A 23,608-nucleotide genomic window follows, 5' to 3' on the forward strand; every position below is an offset into this window, starting at 1 on the left:
TATTCTTGTAAACATTACAGAATAAACTCCACATTGCTCATTACACATGTAGTGCACTCTCTATGGTGTGTGAGTTGTAACTCATGTAGTGCACAAGGCCAACACGCCTACATTATCCCCCACTGTGATTGGTTAGCGAAACTACGGGTGGCTATTAGGGTCAAACTGTATTTCAAGCTAGTTAGCTAGCTAAAATTTTGTCAATATCTGTATTTATTTACAGACTTTTGAAGAAACATGCTAAAACTAAAAATATGCAGTAAAGTATCGTATAATCCAGTGACATTCATTGTTTAAATAAGGTTAATTTATAACAAAACTTTAGTTTTAAATATTTACCGGTTCTGTTAGCAAATTAGCTTAGCTAATCGGTGTTTGTTCACTCGCAAAAATGGCGGCTGCTGTCCTGCAAGTACGAATCAACCAAGCTCTGAGAGCACAGCTACAGTAAGTCATTACAACGACATATATTTAATCCTATTGTGTGTTGCATATTTAGTGCTGCTGACCATGCATTGCTTGGTTATTCAATGTCAGGCAGTTAAATGCTACGCAAAATGATTTTAGCCCAAAATGACTGTGTACAGCTTTACTCTCTTCTCATATAGGACTGTGGATATGGATTCTCTGAGATTAATTAAACATGAATAGACTAAGAAATGCTCAGTTTAATAAATCTAATGTTCTGAACCCAAACTGGGAACAGTGACGTCAAGTCTTGGACAAGGTTAAGGGCAGGACAGAAACGGTGCTAGTGCCAGTGTCCTTGAGTGTAAGGACACCAGGTTGTTGTCAAAATATGGCTGATTTTGTGAAAAATGAAAGCATTGACCTCTGTGCGTCTCTTTTTGTAGGAAGCTGATCTGGGGCAGAGGAGCTGTCAGACATGCATCTGTGGGTAAGAGGATATGATCCATGATTTCTCCAGGATGCTCACACATCCCTCAAGAGTTCTCCTCCAGTGTTACAAAAAAACAATCTACCAACTCTCTGATGATTACAGAACAGTTTAGTTTTGTGAAACAAAATCCTCTCTCTCTCTCTCTCTCACTCACACACACACACACACACACACACACACACACATGTAACATGGGTGGCAGTGCAAAAAATATATTAACTTTTCAAATATCATTATTTCCTGTTATTCACATGGTATTGAGAATTAGATTAAATCATTTATCATTTAACTTAAGTAACCAGTCAATTACAGTGATAATTATAATAACTAAATAATAACAATCCCACTATAATCACTCTAACAGCACAGTAAAACGTCATCCTCACTAAAACATTATTAGTACATTATTATTATTGTCATCATCATCATTGTCATAACAGTGGCATGGTGAGGGTCCTTCATTTTCACCTCAGGGTCTGTAAGTGTGGAGTTTGCATTCCTCCCCCCTAATGCTTGCTGGGTTTCCTCAGGGTACTCTGGTTTTCTCCCACAGTACAAGGATATGCAGATTAGGTTAATCGGTGAACATAAGACTCAAATTGTTTTCTCATCATTAAGCATCATTCAACCAGTGAATTATGCTTAGCTAATGACAATTCAGTTTAACATGCTTGGTTAATAAATCAGGTAGTTAATGGATAAGTGGAATGTCATGAATCTGTTCAGATATTATGATATTTTAGATTATGGTGATATTTGAATCATATTGAAAATAAAAAAAGTAATGCTGCATCTTAATAATTTGCTGCTAATTGTTTTAGTTGAACTGACAAAAGTGTGAATTATGAAGTTCCACTGGATGATATTAAAGTTTGTGAATTACAGGGACAAAAGAAAGATAAATGCATGTATGTACTGGTCTTAATTTTGTGTCTGCAGGGAGGATAGAGAAAGTCCTTATCGCTAACCGAGGAGAGATAGCGTGCAGAGTGATGCGCACAGCAAAAAAGATGGGTGTTCGTTCTGTGGCCGTGTACAGCGATGCTGACAGGCACTCCATGCATGTGGCCATGGTGAGAAAATCACACGTTACAACTTCCTCTTCACCACTGTCCATTTCTTAGCACTTTTTAACGCTTTGTTTAATGCATGTACATGTGGCTGTGTACAGCGATACTGACAGGCACTCCATGCATGTTATCATGGAGAAAGAAATCACACGTTACAACTTCCTTTTCACCACTGCCCATTTCTTAGCACTTTTTAACCCTCTGTTTAATGCACATACATGACAATATGAAAGATGTCTGTTGTCTATTCCTGTTAATCTGTCCGTGTTTGCCCTGCATTGCCATCTGTAAATTAAACAGCTGAACAGAAATGTCATCTTTAAATTGCAGGCAGATGAAGCATATCACATTGGAGCAGCTCCATCACAACAGAGTTATTTATCTATGGAGAAAGTTCTAGGAGTTGCCAAGAAATCCTCTGCACAGGTACAACTCTTCCACCATTAATCCCACTCTTCCACCATTCCACCCACTTGGCTTCACTAGGGTTCAGTAGGATTGCCTTAGTTAATTAAGAATCAGTTTATGTCACTTGGATATAAGGTATTGGGACTAATATTTTCATTAATAAAGAATAATTACGAGTCACTTGGTTAATAAAGAATAATTATAAGTTACCTTGATATTAAAGAATTAATATAAGTTGCTTGGTTAAGAAACAATCAGCACAAGTTGCTTTGAATTATAAATTAAATAATCGTCAAACCTGATAGAACAATTTTTGGTCTGTCACAGTACTATTTTTAATGTATTTATTTTTAAATAGAACAACATAAAAAAAATATGGGTTTGGTTATGTAACAGCGCCATTTATTGTTCACAGAGTTAAGGCTTTTCTTAAAAGCATTGCTCTTAGGCATGGTACGTCTTTAGTGTTTTAAGAACAACACAACGCTGCTTTCACACTTTTTTAAACAGAAAAACCACTGACCATTTTTTTTTTGCTGATTTGAAATAACTACAGCTCACATGATATTCACACTTATAACGCTCCTGACAGTTCTAGCTTAGCTTGCTATCTAGATTCCATTTGATTTCTAACTCTGGTCGTGAGAAGGTTGTTTGCCTTTACTTTAGTTTTTGGAGGCAGAAAATCAGGAGAGTTTAAACTGTTTGTGTGTAATTCTACTTATTTTGGCTTATTAACAAAACCCTTGGTTAAAGCAAGTATTTCTTACTTGCACACCCAAACTTGGTTCCAGAACTGCCTGTTGTCTAAACAAAAATGTCAGTAGCACAGCAGTTCTTCTTGTTTGCCCTTCACGTTGCTTGAATGTAGAAAGAGACACTTAATTAAACTTACAAAATCAGTAAACAAATAAAATCACTTACACCACAATTTCCATTGAGATATTATGTAAATAAGAACTTCTTATGAACCAATTTTTGATTGTTTTAAATTATTTTAATTGTTTTATAACATTAAAGATTTTTCCTGTTGCTTGACATTGTATATGTTTTAATATGTTCTTACTTTAAACTTTTTTTTGTGGTAATTTTTTTTCTTTGTGTTTTTGGTAAAGGCCATCCACCCTGGTTATGGCTTCCTGTCTGAGAACACAGAGTTTGCCGAACAGTGCAAACAGGAAGGCATCATCTTCATTGGGCCTCCATCATCAGCGATTCGTGATATGGGCATCAAGAGGTAATGTTTTCCTTTTTTTTTTTTTTTTTTTAATTAAGCTTTTAATAACCAGAATAATTAAATCACTTTGTTTTGGCTTGTTCTCTATCAGCACATCCAAACACATAATGTCCGCTGCAGGCGTTCCCATCATTGAGGGTTACCACGGAGAGGACCAATCAGATGAGAAGCTTCATGCTGAAGCTGGCAGGATTGGTTATCCTGTTATGATCAAAGCCGTACGAGGTGGAGGTGGGAAGGTGAGGGAGATCAGCAAAAATTTTGTTAGGGAAAAAACAGAGAGAAATATTTACTTATTTAGACATAATCATTTTGTCTTCATAAAATATAAATTAAAGTTTGTTTTAACTTTCCGAGCTAATAAATAAAGAAATTGAACAAATCAGAGAAGTTTAATGGAGGAACAGTGTTTTAATCACAGATCTTGCTTATGTTTCGGTTGGTGCTAAACTCTGGATTAAACAGGATTAGTCCTCATTATGTTTACTTGCCCTGTTTGGCTTGTGTGTATGGCGTTGTGCAGGGAATGCGTATTGCTCGCTCGGAAGCGGAATTTCATGAGCAGCTGGAATCTGCCAGAAGAGAAGCTCGCAAATCATTCAATGATGATGTCATGCTAGTGGAGAAGTTTGTAGACAACCCCAGGTAAAGAGTCCAACCACATACATAAATTCTGCACATCGCTTGCTTTCCAGGCTGGGAGATATTTTTGCCTTTCTGACTAGCAGCATTTGTCTCAATATGTCTGTGAAGCTTTTTCTTTACTGTTCTTTACTTCTTGCTGTTGTTTAGGCATGTGGAGGTGCAGGTGTTTGGGGATCAACATGGTAATGCGGTGTATCTGTTTGAGAGAGACTGCAGCGTGCAGAGGAGACACCAGAAAATCATAGAAGAAGCACCAGGGGTAAATATGGATGACATTTATTTATATTGAGGATAAAATAAAAATACTGTATAAATACATTCTTCAGAATGAATGGGTAATGTGTGGAGAAGATTTAGTGACAGAAAAGCAGTCATACTTGAGGACAACATGTTACTATGACAGGCACACCATTGTGATGTCTTTTATTGTTTGATCAAATTAGATTTTTAACATACTTTTTATAAATTCTCACTCACTCACTCATCGTTTATACCGCTTTATCCTGTATTCAGGGTCGTGGGGGGGCCTGGAGCCTATCCCAGAATACTTAGGGCACAAGGCAGTGTACACCCTGAACAGGGTGCCAATCCATTGCAGAGCACACACATACAATCACGCACACACTCATTCACAAACTACAGGCAATTTGGGAACGCCAATTAGCTTAATCTACTCAGTCTTTTTACTGTGGGAGGAACCAGAGTACCCGGAGGAAACCCACCAAACACAGGGAGAACATGCACAGTTGTGCAAGTCCATGCACACAAGATGGGAATCGAACCAGTACTCTTGAGGTGCAAGGCGACAGTGCTAACCACTACCACTTTATGAATTAAGGGTTAAATTAGGATTTTACAATGCAATACAATTTCGTTCATCACTGTGTTGCAGTCCAGCCACACCAACACCCTACACTATATGGATAAATGTATTTGTCCAAACCTGTTAATTATTGAATTTAGGTGTTTCAATCAGGCCCCTTATCCCCAGTAAATACTTAATGCTTCAGCATAACAAGACATCTTGGACAATGCTGTGTTTCCAGACTTGTGCCAAAGGTTTGGGGAAGGCCCTTTTCTATTCCAACATGATGGTGTCCCAGTGCACACAGCAAGGAATGATAAAGATATGGTTTAATGAATTCAATGTAAAAGAACTTGACTGGCATAAATCCCTGACCTCAGCCCCATCGAGCACCTTAGGGGTGAACTGGAATGGAGAGTGTGAGCCAGGTTCTCATCCAACATCAATGTCTGACCTCATAAATGCTCTACAGAATGAATGGGCACAAAAAATGGGCACCAAAACACTTGAATCCAAATTTTGTGGACAGCCTTCCAAGAAGTGTGGAAGCTGTTATAGTGGCAAAAGGGAACCAACTCCGTTCCCTTTATATGTATGGTTACATATAAAGGGATGTATATGTATTTGGATACAATGTCATTGCAGGTTTGGCCAAATACTTTTGTCCATATAGCTCATGCCCAGGAACAGCCAGTAAACTGCACACAGCGAAGCGGTTCTGGCGACGTCCACATAACAACTCACATTGCTCAATTCCGGTCAGAACGTGATTTTTTTTTGGGGGGGGGTCAGAACGGATTGCCATGTCATCACGGTTTGCATTCATAATTGCAAGTGACTTTTTTGTGACCCAATGTGGACGTGTCTGTCCTCTGAAACAGCAAGTACACACACATTAATATGTCTTTGCTTACACCATAAAATACATCATAAGGTTGTGTAAGCACCAGTGGCAGCTGCTCTACAAGGGAAGCTCCGCTTCCTCTATTATGTCAGAAAATAAATGCTCATATATGCACTGTCGTATTTATATTGGTTTTAATAAAAGTGCGCTAGAACGGATTCAACTTCATGACTGGCTCGTTCAAAATCAGGCATTTATTGTAGATTGTTTGACACAATTTTCTTGTCATACATTTCCGTGCAGCACAGCGCGTTAAACCCTCCTAAAGCCCAGCTTCACTGGAGGTCTATGGGCAGCACAGAGGAGCTTTTTTCACTGCAGAAAAGCTGGACCTTAATTGGATAAATGCACCAAAATCGTCACGTCCAGAGAAGCTCTTTTTTGATTGACAGCATGTCTTAAGTATACACCAGCGCTACAGAGATTCGAGTTCAGTCCCATGCAGATTTGCAGGTGAAGTGGTACTGCATTCTGCATTGTTTGCTGGTGATATAAACCATTTTTGTTTGTACAAATCATTATTTAAATAATAAAAAAAACCATAGTGTTCTTGACTTTGCTCCTTGTTTCAACATTGTAAAGTTAGTTCGTTCATATAATTAAAGTAGCTTGTGGAAGGGGAAACTAGCCAGCTAGCAAGCTGTGCATAATGGCAGACGCAGACAGGCTAATATTGTTGACCTCATTTTGGCAAAACCATTTAGTAGTCTTCCTTACGAGGAGAGACAAAAATCTGAAAAAAATTCTCCAGCTCTCCTGGTATGATGAGGTGAACTGGCTGACTGGAAGTGCTGTGACAAAGAAAATGTATTGTTTGCCATGCCTTTTGACGAAACCTTCTCAGGGAATGGGATGTGTTTGGTCAAACGTCAAACAAATTTTTTTGAAATCAGAAATGAGTTACTTAAGGCTGATAATGTGATCGTAAATTTAAAAGTAATTTTTAGGAGGCATTGATGTCCATAAGAGAACCTTTTTATTGCTCATGGTTTTTATTTATTTATTATTATTACCCATTTCTGCAACATTTAAATTTTATTTAAACATGCGACTCTGTGTGTGTGGTACTGTACAGCCTGGTATTAGTCCTGAAGTGAGGCGTAAACTGGGAGAGGCTGCAGTCCGGGCTGCCAAAGCAGTAAACTATGTGGGAGCAGGTGAGACAATAAATGTTTTTGATCAGAATGTGTATGATTCAGCAAATTAAGTATTACATTTTATTAAATAATGTTAATAAAAATCAAACTCTTGTTCTAATAACCTGGAGCTTTTTAAATATTCTTTAATACATATTTAAAGAAGTCACTGTAGAATTGTGGGTGAGACATAAATATTGCAAGAAAAAATGTGTGTGTGTGTGTGTGTGTGTGTGTATATATATATATATATATATATATATATATATATATATATATATATATACGTATATATATGTGTGTATGTATATATATATATATATATATATATATACGTATATATATGTGTGTGTGTGTATGCGCACAGGCACTGTGGAGTTCATCATGGATGCTCAGCACAATTTTTACTTCATGGAAATGAACACTCGTTTGCAAGTGGAGCACCCGGTGTCTGAGATGATCACTGGGACAGACCTAGTGGAGTGGCAGCTCAGGGTAAGGGTATGATTGTGATTATGTAACAAAAGCACAATTCAGTTATCACACCTGATCTGAGAGCTGTGCAGGTTGGTGCATAGTGTTCTAATGAGCACAAATGTTTAACAACTGTCTATTCAAGATGGATACATAAAATATGATAGAATAAGAGAAAAGATGACGTGAGAAGAGAAGTCCATCATAGTAAGAGCAAAATAACTGAGGAAAAATCAGAGGGGCAGAGACAAATCTGACAAAGCAGGAGAGATCTAACAATGAGAAAAATGCTGATGTAGCTCGACATTTAGCAAAGTAAAAGAAATCATATAAAGCAGCAAAAGGTTTAAGAAATGAGAGGAAGTGTATATAGCAAGAGAAAAGTGAAATTGCAGGAGATATTGGACATAGCATGAGGAAGCTAATCGAGCACAGGAGAGCTGATGCAGCAGGAAAAAGCTGATGTAACTAGAGAAATCTAACATGGAGAAAGCTGATGTAACATGAGAAAGCCTAGGGGAAAATCTGGCAACATAGAATAGGACAGATAGAATAAACATAGCATTCTCTCACAAATTGCTGATGTAGCAAGAGAAATCTAACGCTGTGAGATAAAGCCAAGACTGAACCTGATGCTAAAGTCATGTTTTTTATTGGAGAAATCTGCTAGAATTCACCCTCTGGGAATTATAAAGCTAATCAACTAAAAGGGTTGTGCTTCATTCTAATGGTTACTCTGATCATGAATGTTGGTTTAAGGTTTAAAAGCTTGATTTCTGTGTCAGGTGGCTGCTGGAGAGAAGCTTCCACTGTCTCAGGATGAGATTGTGCTGCGAGGTCACTCGTTTGAGGCTCGAATCTATGCTGAAGACCCCAATAATGACTTTCTGCCTGGAGCCGGACCCCTCCTGCACCTTTCCACACCAGAGGAGGAGACGCACACTCGCATCGAGACTGGAGTACGTCAAGGTTAGCATGTGTTTTTTTTTTTATTATTTTTTTTAACTAGATTGCAAACAGGAAACCTCAGAATGTATGTTATCATGGTTACCCTGCTGTTACTTTCTTTTCTGTATTCACGTAACACAACGTATATGACCGCATAAGGTGAAACCTTATGTCTTGTTTCTTGTCATACAGTATACAGCTTCTGAGCCGCAATTAATTAAGTTAGACAGAAAGTATTGGCACCCGTGGCTGTGTTTAGGTGCATCTGTTAAAAATTTAACTTACTGCGTATTTTGCTTACATTCAGGCTAACATTCACAATGAAGTTTTACATTTTAATTGTCAAAAAGTAACTAACAGCAGGTAGGTACTAAAGAGACATTAGATCACAGACATAGTATTCGTCTGAGGAATCATTTGTTCGTATGTTCTTTCGGGCTGTAGCTATCAAATTATACAAAAACACTTAGTTGTGCAACTTAACCTTTAGGACTAAAAGTTTCTAACTTTACAGCTCAGGCATAACATGAACCTTGACTGACAATTTCTGTCGTTTTCTCTTGCTGATTTCTCTTGGCTCGCTGATATTTTTTATTGCTTTCTTCCATTTTGCAGCCCGCAAATGACGGCTCCCTCAAATCAATACACAGCTAACTGTTTGTGTCTCCTTCCGCTTTGTGGGTGGCGTAAGCGGTTTTTTTTCGTCTGTTTACTGGCGGCTTGCATACGGAAGCGCGGTGTGTCACGTCAAACTAATATTGGGGCAAAAACATAACGCAAAGCTTTTAAAATTAATTTAAAAAAGCTTTGAAGCAGGAGTTTTTTCCTTGATCATTTTTTGTAATCGAGTTACTCGAGGAATCATTTTAGCTCTAATGTCATTGTCTTACCTTATGTATTGACACATTTCACTTTCTAACATGTTTTAGTGTTTCATTTTTTCAATTTTTCCAATTCCAAGTTACCTCTGCTATACTAAAGTACTTAGATTTGGTCTCCATTCTTCCCCAGGTACTATATAATCTAAACTTGGATGTGTGTGTGTGAAGTTAAAAATAATGCAGACAGTGTCTGACAGGAGTCCCAAGATTTTTTTCTTTTTTTCTTCTTTTTTTCCCCCTTGCTCCCCGAATGGCTCCTGGCTAACACGGGAGCTTTGAGGGCTTCCTAGTGCTCACAGACTAGATATAGTTTGATTAATCGAGATTCAGCAACAGACAATGCCCGACTGCCCATATGTGAGTTCGTATAACTTTGCAAGGTGCGTGGGAGCATGGAAGCATGGGCTAAGTTAAATTTTGCTCAAGGTTAAAGTATTGGCACCCTGGCCTGTGTTGTGGTGTACCCATTAAAACAAACTTTGTGGCTCATCGTTACCCATAATGCCTCCCCTCTATTAGACAGTATTGCTAAAGTGAAGGAGTTCAACATCTACTTCTGCTTATAGCTGTTATTTCCTGTAGTAATGTGTCATTTCCATGTGATATATACTGTGTAGGAGAGGGAAGTTTTTTTTTTTTTTTTTTTTTTTTCCCATGGTGAAATTTACACAGCCATTTCTGATGTGAGTTAAATAAACCCCAGTGCTGTTCTGCATTCTGATTGGTCAGAAGTTTCAGTTTCTGTATATAGGACATTTTGCAATCTTTTTCTTTTTTTCCTTCAGTGGAATTACTTGAAAACAATTTGCTTTCCATGATTATATTCTATGTGAAATGAATTATTCCTGAAGTATTTTTTGTATCACTGCGAAATTATTTTCTGCAGTTGTATTGTTGTAAATACAAATGTAAAACAGGTTAATAAAGTTTCCTCTCTACTGAGTTATATCTGATGATTTTCTTTTGGTGTGTGTGTGTTAGGAGACGAGGTTTCAGCTCATTATGACCCCATGATCGCTAAGCTGGTGGTTTGGGGAGAGGATCGCCCAGCTGCTCTGCAGAAACTGCGGTACTGTTTACATCAGTACAATGTAAGACTCTAGAGGAGAACATTGCACACTGCAGTGCTGTAATAAATCTAAAACGTAAATACTTAAAGCATATATAAAAAAAATTTCCCCTTAAAAGTTTGGTAATAAACTGTAAAAATGCACATGACGTATTTGTGGTAGGTTGTCCACAGGTATCTTATTAATTTTGGGATTTTAACGTTCTCTGTCCTTAGATTGTGGGTCTCAACACCAACATTGACTTCCTGTTAAGTCTTTCGGGTCATGCAGAGTTTAAGGCAGGAAACGTTCACACCAGTTTTATCCAGCAGCACTACGATCAGCTGTTTCCTAAACCGACTGCACCGGGAGGAGACGTGGTGTGTCAGGCTGCTCTCGGACTTTTGCTGCAGGAGAGAGAGAACACACGGGAGTTTCTGCGCCAGTCACATGGTAGGAATGCAAACACATTACACACACTGACTAAAATTCTGGCTTGTACTAACAGCAGCTGTTTTTAATTGATCAACTCATTTACCTGACTCAGGTGTGTTAACAATGTTGGTAGTATGGGTAGGCTATTATGGGGTGGGTGTGTGGTTTGGGGGAGCCCCAGATGGTGTGATGTGTTTTTTTTTTTTTTTTTTTTTTTTTTTAGTTACCAAAAAGTTTCACTTTTTTCTTATTAGTCCATAGAACATGTGCCCATGTCTTGGGGATAATCTGGATGTTTTATTTATTTATTTTTATTTTTTTTAATGAGACGAGCCTTCTTGTTCTTTTTGGTCAGCACTAGACTTAGAACTCCCCCATGGATGCCATATTTGGAAGTCTCTTTTTTGTTATTCTTGAATCATGAACGCTGATCTTCTGTGAAGCAGCCGAGGCCTGTGGTTCTTTTGCGTTCCTTCTGAACCACTGTGCTCTTGGAGTACTTTTGGTAGGTTGCCCACTCCTGGGAAAGTTCACCGCTGTTCCAAGGTTTCTCCATTTGTGGATAATGGCTCTCCCTGTGGTTTGCTGGAGTCCCTACACCTTAGAAATGGCTTGGTAACCCTTTACAAACAGTTTCTCATCTGTTTCTAGATTTTTTTACATTGTGTTGCTTTTTGAGATTTTTTAGCATGCTTCAATTTTTTAATTAGACAGGTTCAATTTAAGTGATTACGTGATTCAACAGTAGTTGGGCCTGGGTGTAGCAGGTGAAATTTAACTCAGCTTTCGAAAATCACAGTTTATTTACGATTTAGCAAGAGGGGCAATTACTTTTTTTACATGGGCCTGGAAAGGTTTGGACAGCTTTGTTCTCTTATTACATAAAATAATTATGTAAAAACTGCATTCTGTATTTAGTTGGATAATCTTTATAATAAAATTTGTTTGATGATCTGAATCATTTAAGTGTGACCACAATATATATGTCTAATGTTCACAAAAATAACATAAACCCTGGAAAACCTTTAAAAACTTTACATTTTACAAGAAAAAAAGTTTTTTCTTTTAATTTAAAAAAAAAAAAAGGTTATAAAGTGCAGACAACATTAATTATGAAGTTGAGAGGATCTGTCAAACACCATCTTTAAAGAAAAAAAAAGAATGCTTTCATTTAAAAGTATTTCAACAAAATTTTAAAGTTGGAGAGTTCGACTAACTGCTGTTGGATGTCACTAATAAAGCCTTCCTGTTTCAGATGTCTTCTCTCCTTTCGGTTCGGGTAACGGGAGCCGGCTCAATGTGCTCTGCTGCAGGAACCTGACACTCCAGCTCGGGGAAAACAGTGAGTGGTAAACCTGTACACACACACTATCAAGTCTTTTAATCTCAGTCTTTTGCTTTTCCTGTGGCATCACAAATCTAGTGTAAACATAGTGAAGACTGATTGCAGTGGCGCTGTAGGATTTAATCTCTCTTTCTCTCTCTCTCTCTCTCTCTCTCTCTCTCACACACACATACAGTATTTCTACCTTAGACAAACTAGGGTTTTGCAACTGCACTATTTTTTTGGTATTTTTTTTCCCCTTTAGTTCGCATGGAAAATATTCCACTTCTCCAAATCATGCATGTATGATGGATTAGCCTCATGGTGATGTAACACTTTCGATTCCTGTGCATGTCCAGAGCAGGAAATGGATAGCCTCTTGAAATAGCTGTCCTCTGCACTATGCATGATCTCTAATGGACTATCAAAATGACTTGTGTGTGGTGTCTTTTGCAGAACTCACAGTAGCTGTGACCTACAATCCAGATGGGACATACAGCATGAAGGTACACACACGCAATATGTTTACTATGATATGTTAATGTGCTTATTTTAATACTTTAACCTGTCAGTATTAATAGTTTTATTTAAACAAAGAAAAGTGTGTAATAGTTGAGAGGTTTTCTAGAAAATTTATATTTTAATTTTAGGTCTGGGCTTTTTTTTAATTACATAATTTTTAAAAATATCAATTTTGATAAAATTTTATAATTTATGTTAAGCTATTACAATGCTATACTTTTTATGAACAGTAGAATTTTTTTTTATTAACCCTCTTATAGGGAAAAATTATCTATAAAAGAAAATTTTATATTTATATATAATATATATAGTGTGTGCATATAAAATTAAATTCTTTCCTAGAGTCGCATTAAATAAAAGAAGCAAGTAAAATCAACAGGTATGCTGACCTAACATCAGTAAGACAATAAATAAAAATGAAAAAGAAATATAAACTCTAATTCTGTAAATGCAATGTTAAAAGTAAACTATATAATGTATTTGATGTATTCCTGATTTTGGTCTAAACTGTTCGACTACACAATTTACACACAGCACAAAAACTGCCATATTCCCGATCTAACCTGTCCTAATTTATCGACAATTTCTTTCTCACTTTCTGCATTCATCATCTCCCTCACGTTGGGTGTGTCTGGTCTCGGGAGCGAAGTGTATGCCAGCTGCGTGTGACACTGCGTAGAGACACTGGTCTCTACGTTGGTTAACTTTGTGTATCACTTAAGCTTAAGCATGTTTTACAAAAACTCGATTCTCAGGAAGCAGATTTTACGTAAATCCCCTTGTTTATTATTTTAAACTGTATTTATTTATTTTCATTTAGATATAATGTTTTATTTTTATCATGTACTTAAATATCTTCGGGTCCTGTGTCCACCATTGTCTCTTCTGGTCTCTTCCCCGGCTTGCAAGGAATCTTTGGATACAGTAGGTTGGGACGTGAGGTGAACACCACGACACCCTTTGCTTTCACGTTTGATGCAGCCTTCAAAATGTAACAGCCTTAGTCGCAATAATATGAGCTTTTAAAAGTTTCCTTTGAAGAATGCAGCCCCCAAATAGACACAATGGTGGTCTCCTTATACACTGCTTTAAACCAGCTATCATACCAAACAATTTTGTCTATTGCAGTGTACATCATTATTGTTCTATCGCCTAAGCCTAGAAGAATTTCCAGAAGTATAATTGACTGCTCTTTGTTTAAACTACATCAGAGATGTGTGTGTAATGAAATGTATATGTTTGTGTGTTAGACTGGAGACCAGGTGTTCCAGGTGTCAGGTGAGCTGCAGGAAGTGGGTGGAGCCACATACCTGCAGTGCTCTGTAAATGGAATTCTGTCTCGACCGAAACTGGTCATACTGGACAACTCAGTTCATCTTTTCTCCATGGTGAGGTTTGTTTAATAAAGGATATTTTTATAGATTTATAAAATAATAATAATAATAATCAAGTCTATGTTCTGCTGCAAGTTCTGTACCTGTCCTCATGCAATTAGCCAGTGAGACAATCATGCAGCAGCACCACCACTCATAAAATGGGGGCAAAAATCAGGCATGTACAGAGCACTGCATTGCAGCACCATCTATAATCTGTTCCTGGTTCTGTAGGAGGGCAGTGTGGAGGTAAAAGTGCCTGTACCAAAGTTCTTGGCTGGCATGAGAACCGCCGGAGCACAAGGTGGTGCAGTGGCACCCATGACTGGAACCATTGAGAAGGTATGTGTTTAAACTGTATGTCCTGTTTTGTGTTGTTTTGTACAACATGCTTGTGGCTCATACTTCTTTTTCACACAGGGAAGTCTGGGTTTAAAAATCAGCTGAGAATTTTGATTGGTTTAAAGGTGTTGAATTTTCTTTAATAGTGCCTTCTCTGACAGTAGTGCAGCTGCAAGTCACAGGTTTACATTTAAGCACTCAATTATAGTAACAGCTTATTGAAGGGGACCTGTACATTGGAAGCCCCTCCTTAGCAGATTAAAAGACTGTGTAATCATTTACACTTATGAAAGAAATCTCCAGTGTCCAGGCTTTGTAACAGTCAACTTTGGTCTCCAAATCATCAGGACAGTGGAGTTTACGCATTGCAGCTTTCAGTAACGTGACAAATTACACAGAGAGAAAAGAGTGGCTAATGAAGCGTCACTTTTATAGCTGCTATAATGTACAAGTGAGATCAGGATCTAGCTTGTTCCACTGATGCTATGTCATACTTTTTACAGTTAATATCACTTTTTTTGTAAATTAAAATCACATGCTTTGGAAGGACAATACCTTTGTCAGTATGAGCATGTCGATACACCATCTTAATTTTTCTATATCAGCACTACACACACACATTATATATTAGTCTAAATAAATGATTCCTCTTGATGTTGAAATTGGTGGTTAGATACAGGTGAAGTTTTTATTTATTTATTTTCTGGTGGTTTAAAGTGTGTGCATATACCTGCAGGTCTTTGTGAAGGTTGGAGATACTGTGGAGAAAGGAGATCCTCTAATGGTGATGATAGCAATGAAGATGGAGGTAAGCAGGAGACGCTTCCTTTAGTTAAAAAAAACAAAAAAAAAACAAACTTGTTTGTCGGTTTATCGTACCATCCTGTGTTTGCAGCACACGATCCGAGCTCCTAAAGCAGGTGTCATTAAGAAGGTCCTATTTAAAGAGGGTTCACAGGCCAATCGTCACGCAGTGCTGGTGCAAATGGACGAGGAAGAGGAGGAAGTGGCGCAGGCTTCCTAAAAGAAAGAAACGTTTCTCTGATGGACTTCATCTGTACAGCCATCAGCTACTAACTTGAGGCCTTCAGTTAGTGAAGTAGTAGGAACTCTCAGTGTAAAGCGTTACTGGTTATGGTTCAATCAGACATCCTGATTTTCTAATAATTAAGACGGAAAGTTCAACACTAATGCTTAAATGTTGGAAGGATTTTCTGACATTTGTTAAAAACTAATGTTAAATGATGTCCATAAATGTGAGTTCCGTTCTTGTGGTGTAGCATTTTTTTCTTTTCTTTCCCGGTGTACAGTTGTTTAGAAATGCATGGCAGATTTTCCTGCCAAAAACAGCTAAGAGATTAACATAGATGGGTTTTCTTTTTTTTTTAAATAATAATAAATAAATATATAATAAAATGTATATATTTTCTTGCGACTTTGGATGTGTCATGTGGATTGTGCAGAGACGTATTGATTCATCATTCTGGACCCAGGAATCTCATCGCTCTAGGGATGGTCATTTTAGATCACCATCACACAAACAGAATAGTTATTCAAACACTGATTGGACAAAAGGTCATCTAAAATAAGTACAAACATCACATAGTGCACAATATTTTTTTTTAAAAAAGATTTATTTTTGTAAATAGAATTTCCATAATTGAACACTTTTACTGTCAGGAGAGAACGATTACAGTAACGCACTTTGCCAACATTTTTTTTTTCTTGAAATGTACAATGATGGAAACAAACCAGGAATGGCGCTTTGGCCTCGCAGCGAGTGTGGACCATCCTTGGTCCAGAGATTCTTATTGCTACTGTCTCTGAGAAACACACAGCATAAACGCACACAAACACACTGAGCTGTCAGTTTATTAGCTGTAACACTGTCGTCACTAATCAACTGGCAGCTGTGTGGATATTTTGACATAAATGGAGGTGGGGGTTGTTGATGCTCTGTGTTTCCTGACACAAAAAGTGATTTAACAAACAAAATAACCAAGAAGTATATAATTGACAAAAAAAAAAATTACAATTCCTTATCTGATATGTCTACAGTCTCTTCATTCATTGAAAATAAGTTTAACAACAACAACAAAAAAGCTAACCACAGTTTTATATCCAGTCTCACGTCAGAGCTGTGACCGCTCCCAAATTCTTCTCTGGTAATATATTAAGATGGATTTAAGTATTACACACTTTTATAAATATATTTTACAGGACTGAATGTCTTCGGTATTGGAGTTTTCACTAAGAACATCCTAATTTAAATGAACAAAACCAGTCAAAGTCTCACACACACATACACACCTTCCAAATGTAGTCAGCCAGGACATGTTTGCTCGTCTCATTTTGTGCTGGAGCTGTAAATAAACTAGCAGGTCCTAAAGCTATATGATACCATTATCACCAAGAAGCTAAAAGATGTAGAGCACCAAATCTGATATCCTTCATTAGCACAGCTTGGGTTTTAGATTTAGAAAGGAGTGTGGCCTAAAGTGCCGTACACAATGGTTAAGTCATAGTATCAGAGGTTGGTAACTGCAAAATTTTAGCCTCTTATTAGACTTTAACCCTGTACCACTGTCCGTATCAATGCCTTTTTAATAAAAACAATTTGACACACAATGTTGACGTGCAAGATCGATATTATACATTAGCCTTATAGTGCAAAAAAAAAAAAGAAGCAAACTGGGCAGTAAAATGTTTTAACTGACTGACTACATTTGGATGAAGAGGACATTTTATTTTTGGCTGAACTGTTCCTGACCTTCAGAAATAAAGCGCATTTCTAAAGTGACTTCCGGACGGTTGCCGTAGTAACCCAAAGGCCTCTGAAATCTGAGGAGCGCATGCAGTCTATACGCTCGCTCAGTAGGATATACACACTATAAATAAAAAGAAGAAAAATATAAGACAAATGTGCATGGTAATTAACTGAGGATAATGGAAGAACTTAATGTGTAAATGCATAAATAAGGTGAAGGGTGGATGGAGCTGAAGCTGATGAGTCTGCTTCCTTCAGTAAGTGATGTCAGGACTAGATCTCTGGAGTGAGCTAATGCTACATGACAGGGCAGGAGAAATACAGAGAGGCTTGTATGGCTTTCTCAGTAAAGGACGGTCAGCTCTGATTGATGTGCATACATGTAGAAAAAGGGGGGGAAAAAAAAATCTTTCTTTTGTGATAGAAAAGAAAACCGGTAGATTTTCTCTTTAGGATGATGAGGACTTCTTTATACACTAGCAGTGAGAGACTTCCACAGGAGAAAGGGTCAAAACGCTGCGGTCGCTGGAAGAGAACGGATCTGGGTCACTCCACGATCTGGAAGCATTCAAAGAATTAAATAAATAAACAAAAGAAAGGGTGAAGGTGTGAGTGATGACATCATGATAGAAAATGTTAAATAATTAAATTGTTAAATGGAGATGCACCTATTGGAGTCTGGGCCTGAGTCGCACTACGGAATTAAAATCGACTTTTTTCCCAGATTTCAAATCTGATACACTGACAATTTTCCCCCTAATAAAGATCGCATTATATTTTTTTCCTCATTCAAGATCTTTAAAATTACACTTGAGTTAGTTTTCAGCCTTCACTGTATATGTAGTGTGTGTTCATCTAAGAGGGAACCATGTCTTGTCTTCATTTGAAATTTGGACAAGAATATAAGACAGTGTCGACTATATTGCTGGACCTATGAAGACTGTAAGGACTTTGTATCAACAGACAGTTGTGTGTGTAAAAACTGAATTAAAAATGATCAAACTTTGTATACAGGGGAAAAAAGCTGTAAATCTTTATAAATTGGGAAATAAGTTTGAACTCCATAGGAACTGTTTTAGTAAGATTTTCTCTGATGTGTCTCATTCTTACAGCTTTATTCTTTCTGACTGGATCCAGAGCCACCTAAAATATTTATACCCACTTTAGAAAAAGAAAAATAGTATAATATCATATATATCAAAATATAAACACAGCAATAAATTTTGTATTTTAATATTTATACATACTTTTCTTTTCCCAAAGTGTGTATAGATTTTTACTCTATATAATTTATCCATATAAATTTTACTAGTCTTTTTCACTTTGCACTAGTTCACACACTTCTTTACACTGTGTTCCAAATTATTATGCAAATTGGATGTAAGTGTCAAACATTAAATGTACAGTTTTTAAATTAAACTCTTGGATGGTATTGTGTCTCAGGGCTCTTTGGATCACTGAAATAAATTTCAGACATGTGTGATATTTGTTTTGCCAGATAAACCCAATTAAAGAAAAAGTAATGAAGAAGGTTGTTCCACATTATTAAGCAGGCCACAGGTTTCAAGCAATATGGGAAAGAAAAAGAATCTCTCTGCTGCCGAAAAGCATCAAATAGTGCAATGCCTTGGACAAGGTATAAAAACATTAGATATTTTATGAAAACTCATCGTACTGTGAAGACATTTGTGGCTGATTCGGAGCACAGACAGGTTCATGCAGATACCTTTTTCAGTTCTTTACAACCTATAAAATGTTTTAACTCTGTTGTGCATAATAATTTGGAACAGTGCATTTTCACTTTTTTATTTTTATAATAAATATTGTCATCATTAGGAGGTTTGTTCAATAAAATTAAAACTATACCCTAATAGTTAATGACTAGAAAATTATACTGACTGTCATTTGCATTAACTAATTATGAAAATCATAGAAAGATATCATTTGTGTAATAATTTGGAACGTAGTGTAAAGTGAACATTTTTATATATATATACTACATTTTCCATGTGTGGTCTTTCGCTACAGCGCCTCCGCCTTTAACTTTCCCTACAATGTAGTGGAGACAGATGACTAAGTGATGGAAAAAGATGGCATGCGAGCGCAGCACGAATGAAATGACAAGACATGGAAAGATAGGACAGCTTTATGTATTAGGTTACTATAAAATAAAGATGGTTTAAAATCTTTCAGTGAAACTAGACTGGATGTTTTTGACAATCTGTTTCGGGGCTTTATTTATAGTTTCTGTTCTTAGTTATAGCAGCTATAAACAGTCATAACCTCACCAGTCGTGCATGTCAAGCAGTTTGTCATCTCAGGAAAAGTTAGAGTTTAACCTCTGACTTTTATAAAGCGCTGATACTTGAGGCTCCTCAGAGAAAAACATTACCAGAATGATGAGTAAATGAGCTGATACTATAGAAAAAAGAGCGTATTACCATGAGCTCATGAATTATCATTTTTATTTTTAGCTGCACTAATGTCAGAGGTGCTTTTCAACCAAACAATTCAAGATCTTCTGACCGAAGTGCTAGTGATGATGTTTTTAACTAAAGACAATCAGCTCGGAGTTTCATCACTGCTTCGAAATTTTTTTAACAATTACTTTTACATTATAAACTAGTGTTTAATAATAATACTTTCTGTTACAAACCGTAAACAAACCACTATTTGAAATAACAGGGCATACCACTAGGGGGCGCGTTTGTGTGTGCGCGTGTGTATGATGGTCAATCTCTCAAATCACACATGTAAAGACATGCTGCACAAAAATGACCGATATTATATATTAGCAGACTTTGGGTAAAGTCGTAAGGAGAACTGCTTTTAGAGACCGTGCTATAGCTGCTATAACATTCACTTATTTAATCATTAAACATTGAGTTAAATTCAAACATTCCTTACACTGCTGATTATCAGCACAACTAGTGTATGGCTGTTTGGATGATTTGTTATGGAAAAATTTACAAAAATAAAAAAGAGAAACATAGTAGGCATGTGTGTAAGGATATGTCTGGGATTAGTCATATCACACACACACACGCACTTCTCGCCCACGCTCTAACCCATCACGAAGACCAAACACACACCACAGGCAGCTCCAGAGGATTCTGTCATCTTCCCTAAGGCGTTGGGTTTATAGGAAAATACTGAGGAAAAAAAATCCTTTATTATAATAAACACATCTACAGTTCTGGTGTCTCATCTGATTTCTGACACGGTCCCAGAGTTGTCGGGGGGTTTACAGGGCGTTTTGAGCCACCTAAAGCATTTTATGACAGTTCTAAATGTTTATTCACTTACGATTTATATAGCACACACGTTATAAATAGACCAGTGCAGTATAGATTTTTCCCTTTTCAGTTGATTTTGTATTAACATGCAGTACATATAAAAGCCTTTTATACGCTAGTTGCCTAATCGCCATTTTTTTACCCCTGCTCTGCTACTTTAAGTTCAAGCCAGCATATTTACTAACTTTTCCATTTGGCATATTGTTGGAGGACTACTTATTTTATTAATAATATAAAAATATATTCGTACTGTATATATACCTTTTTTCCCTCCCTGGTGTCTGAATCTTTTCAGTAACATGCCTACTAAACACAGTTAACTGATTAAACATTCACTTGTCCAACATACAGTACACTGAAGGATTACATTTTCTTTGCAAACACGCGAGAGCACCCTGGGAGTCCATTGACGAGTGGGTGAAAAGGGGCGGGACTTCCAGGTGTTTAATTGTGAATGTCAATCATTTAAATACTGATCAGCTCCTCTTCTGTTGTCTTGGTATATTTTTCAATGATAAGTTGGCACTAGCGAGTTCTGCCATTTAACTGGGGAGCAGCATGCTTGTCATGCGTAAGAGTTATCAGGTCTGGTAATATAATATATCTGGAGTAAACGTCCCTGCACATCATGGCAGTGTGATCTCCTGTAGAGACCATTATACTGTAATATATGGCACAAGCCTGTTAAACAACGCGATTTTGCACTTTAATTGTTTATAAACGATGTTCAGAAAACATTGACCGACGTTTAACAAGCGCTTTTGCTCTAGCATGTTGGATTTAAGAAACAGGACGGAGCATTCACAATCGTTTTTTTCCTGTTCAATTATGGTTCGTATGATTCCCGTTGTTTTAGCCATGCAGCTGAAATCATTTTCTGTTGTGTAATATAACCGTTGTGAAAATAAAACATGTTTTCTTTTCCGTAGCATTTAGAGATATTATGAGAAGTTTCGTCACAGTTAGATTATAATATTTCGTATATTTCTTAATTTCCCTCGGAAATATTTCCTTAGCTATGCCAATGTGTGGTCTCGCTGTTTTCTTGTGGCTGGTAGACGGTAAAACGTTTCGTTCCAGTGGCAGTGTTTTAGCATTAAAGGACCAGTTTTATGAAAAAAAAAAAAAAACGCCTTTTTTTTTTCCACCGAACTGTTCCTTTAAGAGAGTTGTTTTTTCATCTCACAGCTTTTCTGTGCACAGAAACTTCCCAAAGACAGATGAGGACAAAACCTGGGAAGCAGAGTGCATTAGGGCTGCACACAGTCCAAAATACGATGGCCCTGAAGTGCAAAACAAATTAACAAAACTGAAAACAAAATAACAAAACCCAAAACAAAATAACTAATTCAAAACCAAATTAACAAAACAGAAAACAAAAAAACTAATATCTGACTGGCCGAGAAGTGCTATACAAATTAACAAAACGGAAAACAAATTAAAAACCAAATAACAAAACCCAATTTTTGTTTTCGGATTTGTTAATTTGGTTTTGAATTTGTTAATTTGTCTTCCGTTTTGTTAATTTGTATTGCACTTCTCGGCCAGTCCGATACAAACCGGAAAAGGTAGGTATAGTTTGCGAATGAAATGCCCACCACTGATTGGAGGAGACATCTGTCACTCAAGATATACAGGAAGTAGGAACTTGTTTCTTTATCTTTGTTTCTTGTGTGTCTGCTTCACTTGAAACTATGATGGCCGTGAAGTGCAAAAAAGGTAACAAAACTGACTTTAGGGCCACCGTAAGTACGCCATATTTGAAACCACAATAATGTTTGTACATTCATACACACACAAATCTACCGCTACCACAGTACTTCCTGTGTATCTTGAGTGACAGATGTCTCATCCAATTAGCGGTAAGCATTTCATTCGCAATCTCTGCCTACCTTTTCCGGTTTGTATCGGACTGGCCCAGAAGTGCAATACAAATTAACAAAACGGAAAACAAATTAACAAATTCAAAACCAAATTAACAAATCCGAAAACAAAATAAAAACAAAAACAAAACAACAAAACTCCCCCCCTCAAAAAAAATAGTTTTGGGTTTTGTTATTTGGTTTTTAATTTGTTTTCCCTTTTTCTTAATTTGTATTGCACTTCTCGGCCAGTCAGATATTAGTTATTTTGTTTTCCGTTTTGTTAATTTGGTTTTGAATTTGTTATTTTGTTTTGGGTTTTGTTAATTTGTTTTGCACTTCAGGGCCACCGTACCAAAACCTACCACAACAGACACAAACACACAACTAGGAGGCAACATATCCAAATGACTAAACACTGCCCAACATTCAACGAGAAATGATGAATGCTTTAAATGGGCTAATGTCCAGAATGACTTAATGTCTCTGCGACAACAGTATGCGAAAGAAACAATGCCACAGTTAAAGAAAAGACAGAGAAACCAACAGACGTGACTTTTCCTTAGTGCATTTGTAGCCGCGTATTTCCTCAAGCTACACGTAAAGGTCAAGCTTAGTTTACTCGTCACGCCCTGCCCCGCCCTGCCCCACCCCGCCCCGCGCAAGAGCAGTGCCTAGTGCTTATGGCTGCACTCTAAAGCTCCTCAGGAGTGTTAGACAGAGAGAACTGGCACCTGTTGGCCCGCTTCAGTCGCTCCAAAAAGCCACAGAAACCACGGCCTTCTGGGAAACAAGACACTGAGTCCATACAGGTAACGCCTCGGTACGGCTCGATACACTGCAGAGAGAGAGAAAGAGAGAGAGAGATTGAGAGCGACAAGGAGAGAAAATTTAGATGGAGTGATAAAGAAAGATAGATTAAGAGAGAAATAACAGCAGATAGAGGGATCAAAGAAAGACGGGGGAAGTACAAAGAGAAAAAAATATGAGCGAGAGAGAAAAAAAAGCAATAAGAAGGATGAAGAAACAGTTAGAGCAGGAAAGTAAAAGACAAAAACAAAACAAATTAAGAAAAACAATGATTAGAGAAGACAGTGGATCAGTAAAGTAAAAGAAAAACAAGAGGGATTAAAATGATTAACATTATTATTATTATTATTATTATTAAACATCTCAAATTTCAAACACAATACACAGGTAATGTTTTTTTCAGTGATGTAATGCACACA

At 37.1% G+C, this 23,608-nt stretch overlaps 2 protein-coding genes across 2 annotated transcripts in view; one reads left to right on the plus strand and one right to left on the minus strand.

Annotated features, from left to right (window-relative positions):
* The first annotated feature begins 164 nt into the window (after window positions 1–164).
* On the plus strand, window positions 165–15,889 carry mccc1 (methylcrotonyl-CoA carboxylase subunit). Its single transcript, XM_053513405.1, has 19 exons — window positions 165–447; window positions 855–898; window positions 1,841–1,974; window positions 2,302–2,397; window positions 3,495–3,616; window positions 3,708–3,855; window positions 4,140–4,261; window positions 4,409–4,520; window positions 7,046–7,127; window positions 7,474–7,601; window positions 8,366–8,549; window positions 10,391–10,500; window positions 10,695–10,911; window positions 12,149–12,235; window positions 12,674–12,723; window positions 13,990–14,127; window positions 14,347–14,454; window positions 15,191–15,262; window positions 15,350–15,889. Exons 1-19 carry the CDS (start codon window positions 392–394, stop codon window positions 15,476–15,478), a joined length of 2,139 nt encoding a protein of 712 aa, XP_053369380.1. The 5' UTR covers window positions 165–391; the 3' UTR covers window positions 15,479–15,889.
* Window positions 15,890–16,022: 133 nt separating this feature from the next.
* The window catches only part of atp11b (ATPase phospholipid transporting 11B (putative)), a 64,456-nt gene continuing 56,870 nt past the window's right edge, over window positions 16,023–23,608 (minus strand). The window contains exons 29-30 of the mRNA XM_053513400.1: window positions 23,114–23,217; window positions 16,023–17,779 (exon numbers count right to left, since the gene is read on the minus strand). Of these exons, the coding sequence (XP_053369375.1) occupies window positions 17,698–17,779; window positions 23,114–23,217 (186 nt within the window). The 3' untranslated portion in view covers window positions 16,023–17,697. The remainder of the gene's footprint in view (window positions 17,780–23,113; window positions 23,218–23,608) is intronic.

This window comes from Clarias gariepinus, chromosome 15 (assembly GCF_024256425.1).
Source record: "Clarias gariepinus isolate MV-2021 ecotype Netherlands chromosome 15, CGAR_prim_01v2, whole genome shotgun sequence".
Lineage (NCBI taxonomy): Eukaryota > Metazoa > Chordata > Actinopteri > Siluriformes > Clariidae > Clarias > Clarias gariepinus.

Bases quoted from the DNA above. Each gene is read 5' to 3' on its own strand.
- mccc1 (XM_053513405.1), top strand. From the start codon at position 392: ATGGCGGCTGCTGTCCTGCAAGTACGAATCAACCAAGCTCTGAGAGCA. The intron at 7,602-8,365 runs GTAAGGGTATGA...TTTCTGTGTCAG, and splicing joins TAGTGGAGTGGCAGCTCAGG to GTGGCTGCTGGAGAGAAGCT. The intron at 10,912-12,148 runs GTAGGAATGCAA...TTCCTGTTTCAG, and splicing joins GTTTCTGCGCCAGTCACATG to ATGTCTTCTCTCCTTTCGGT.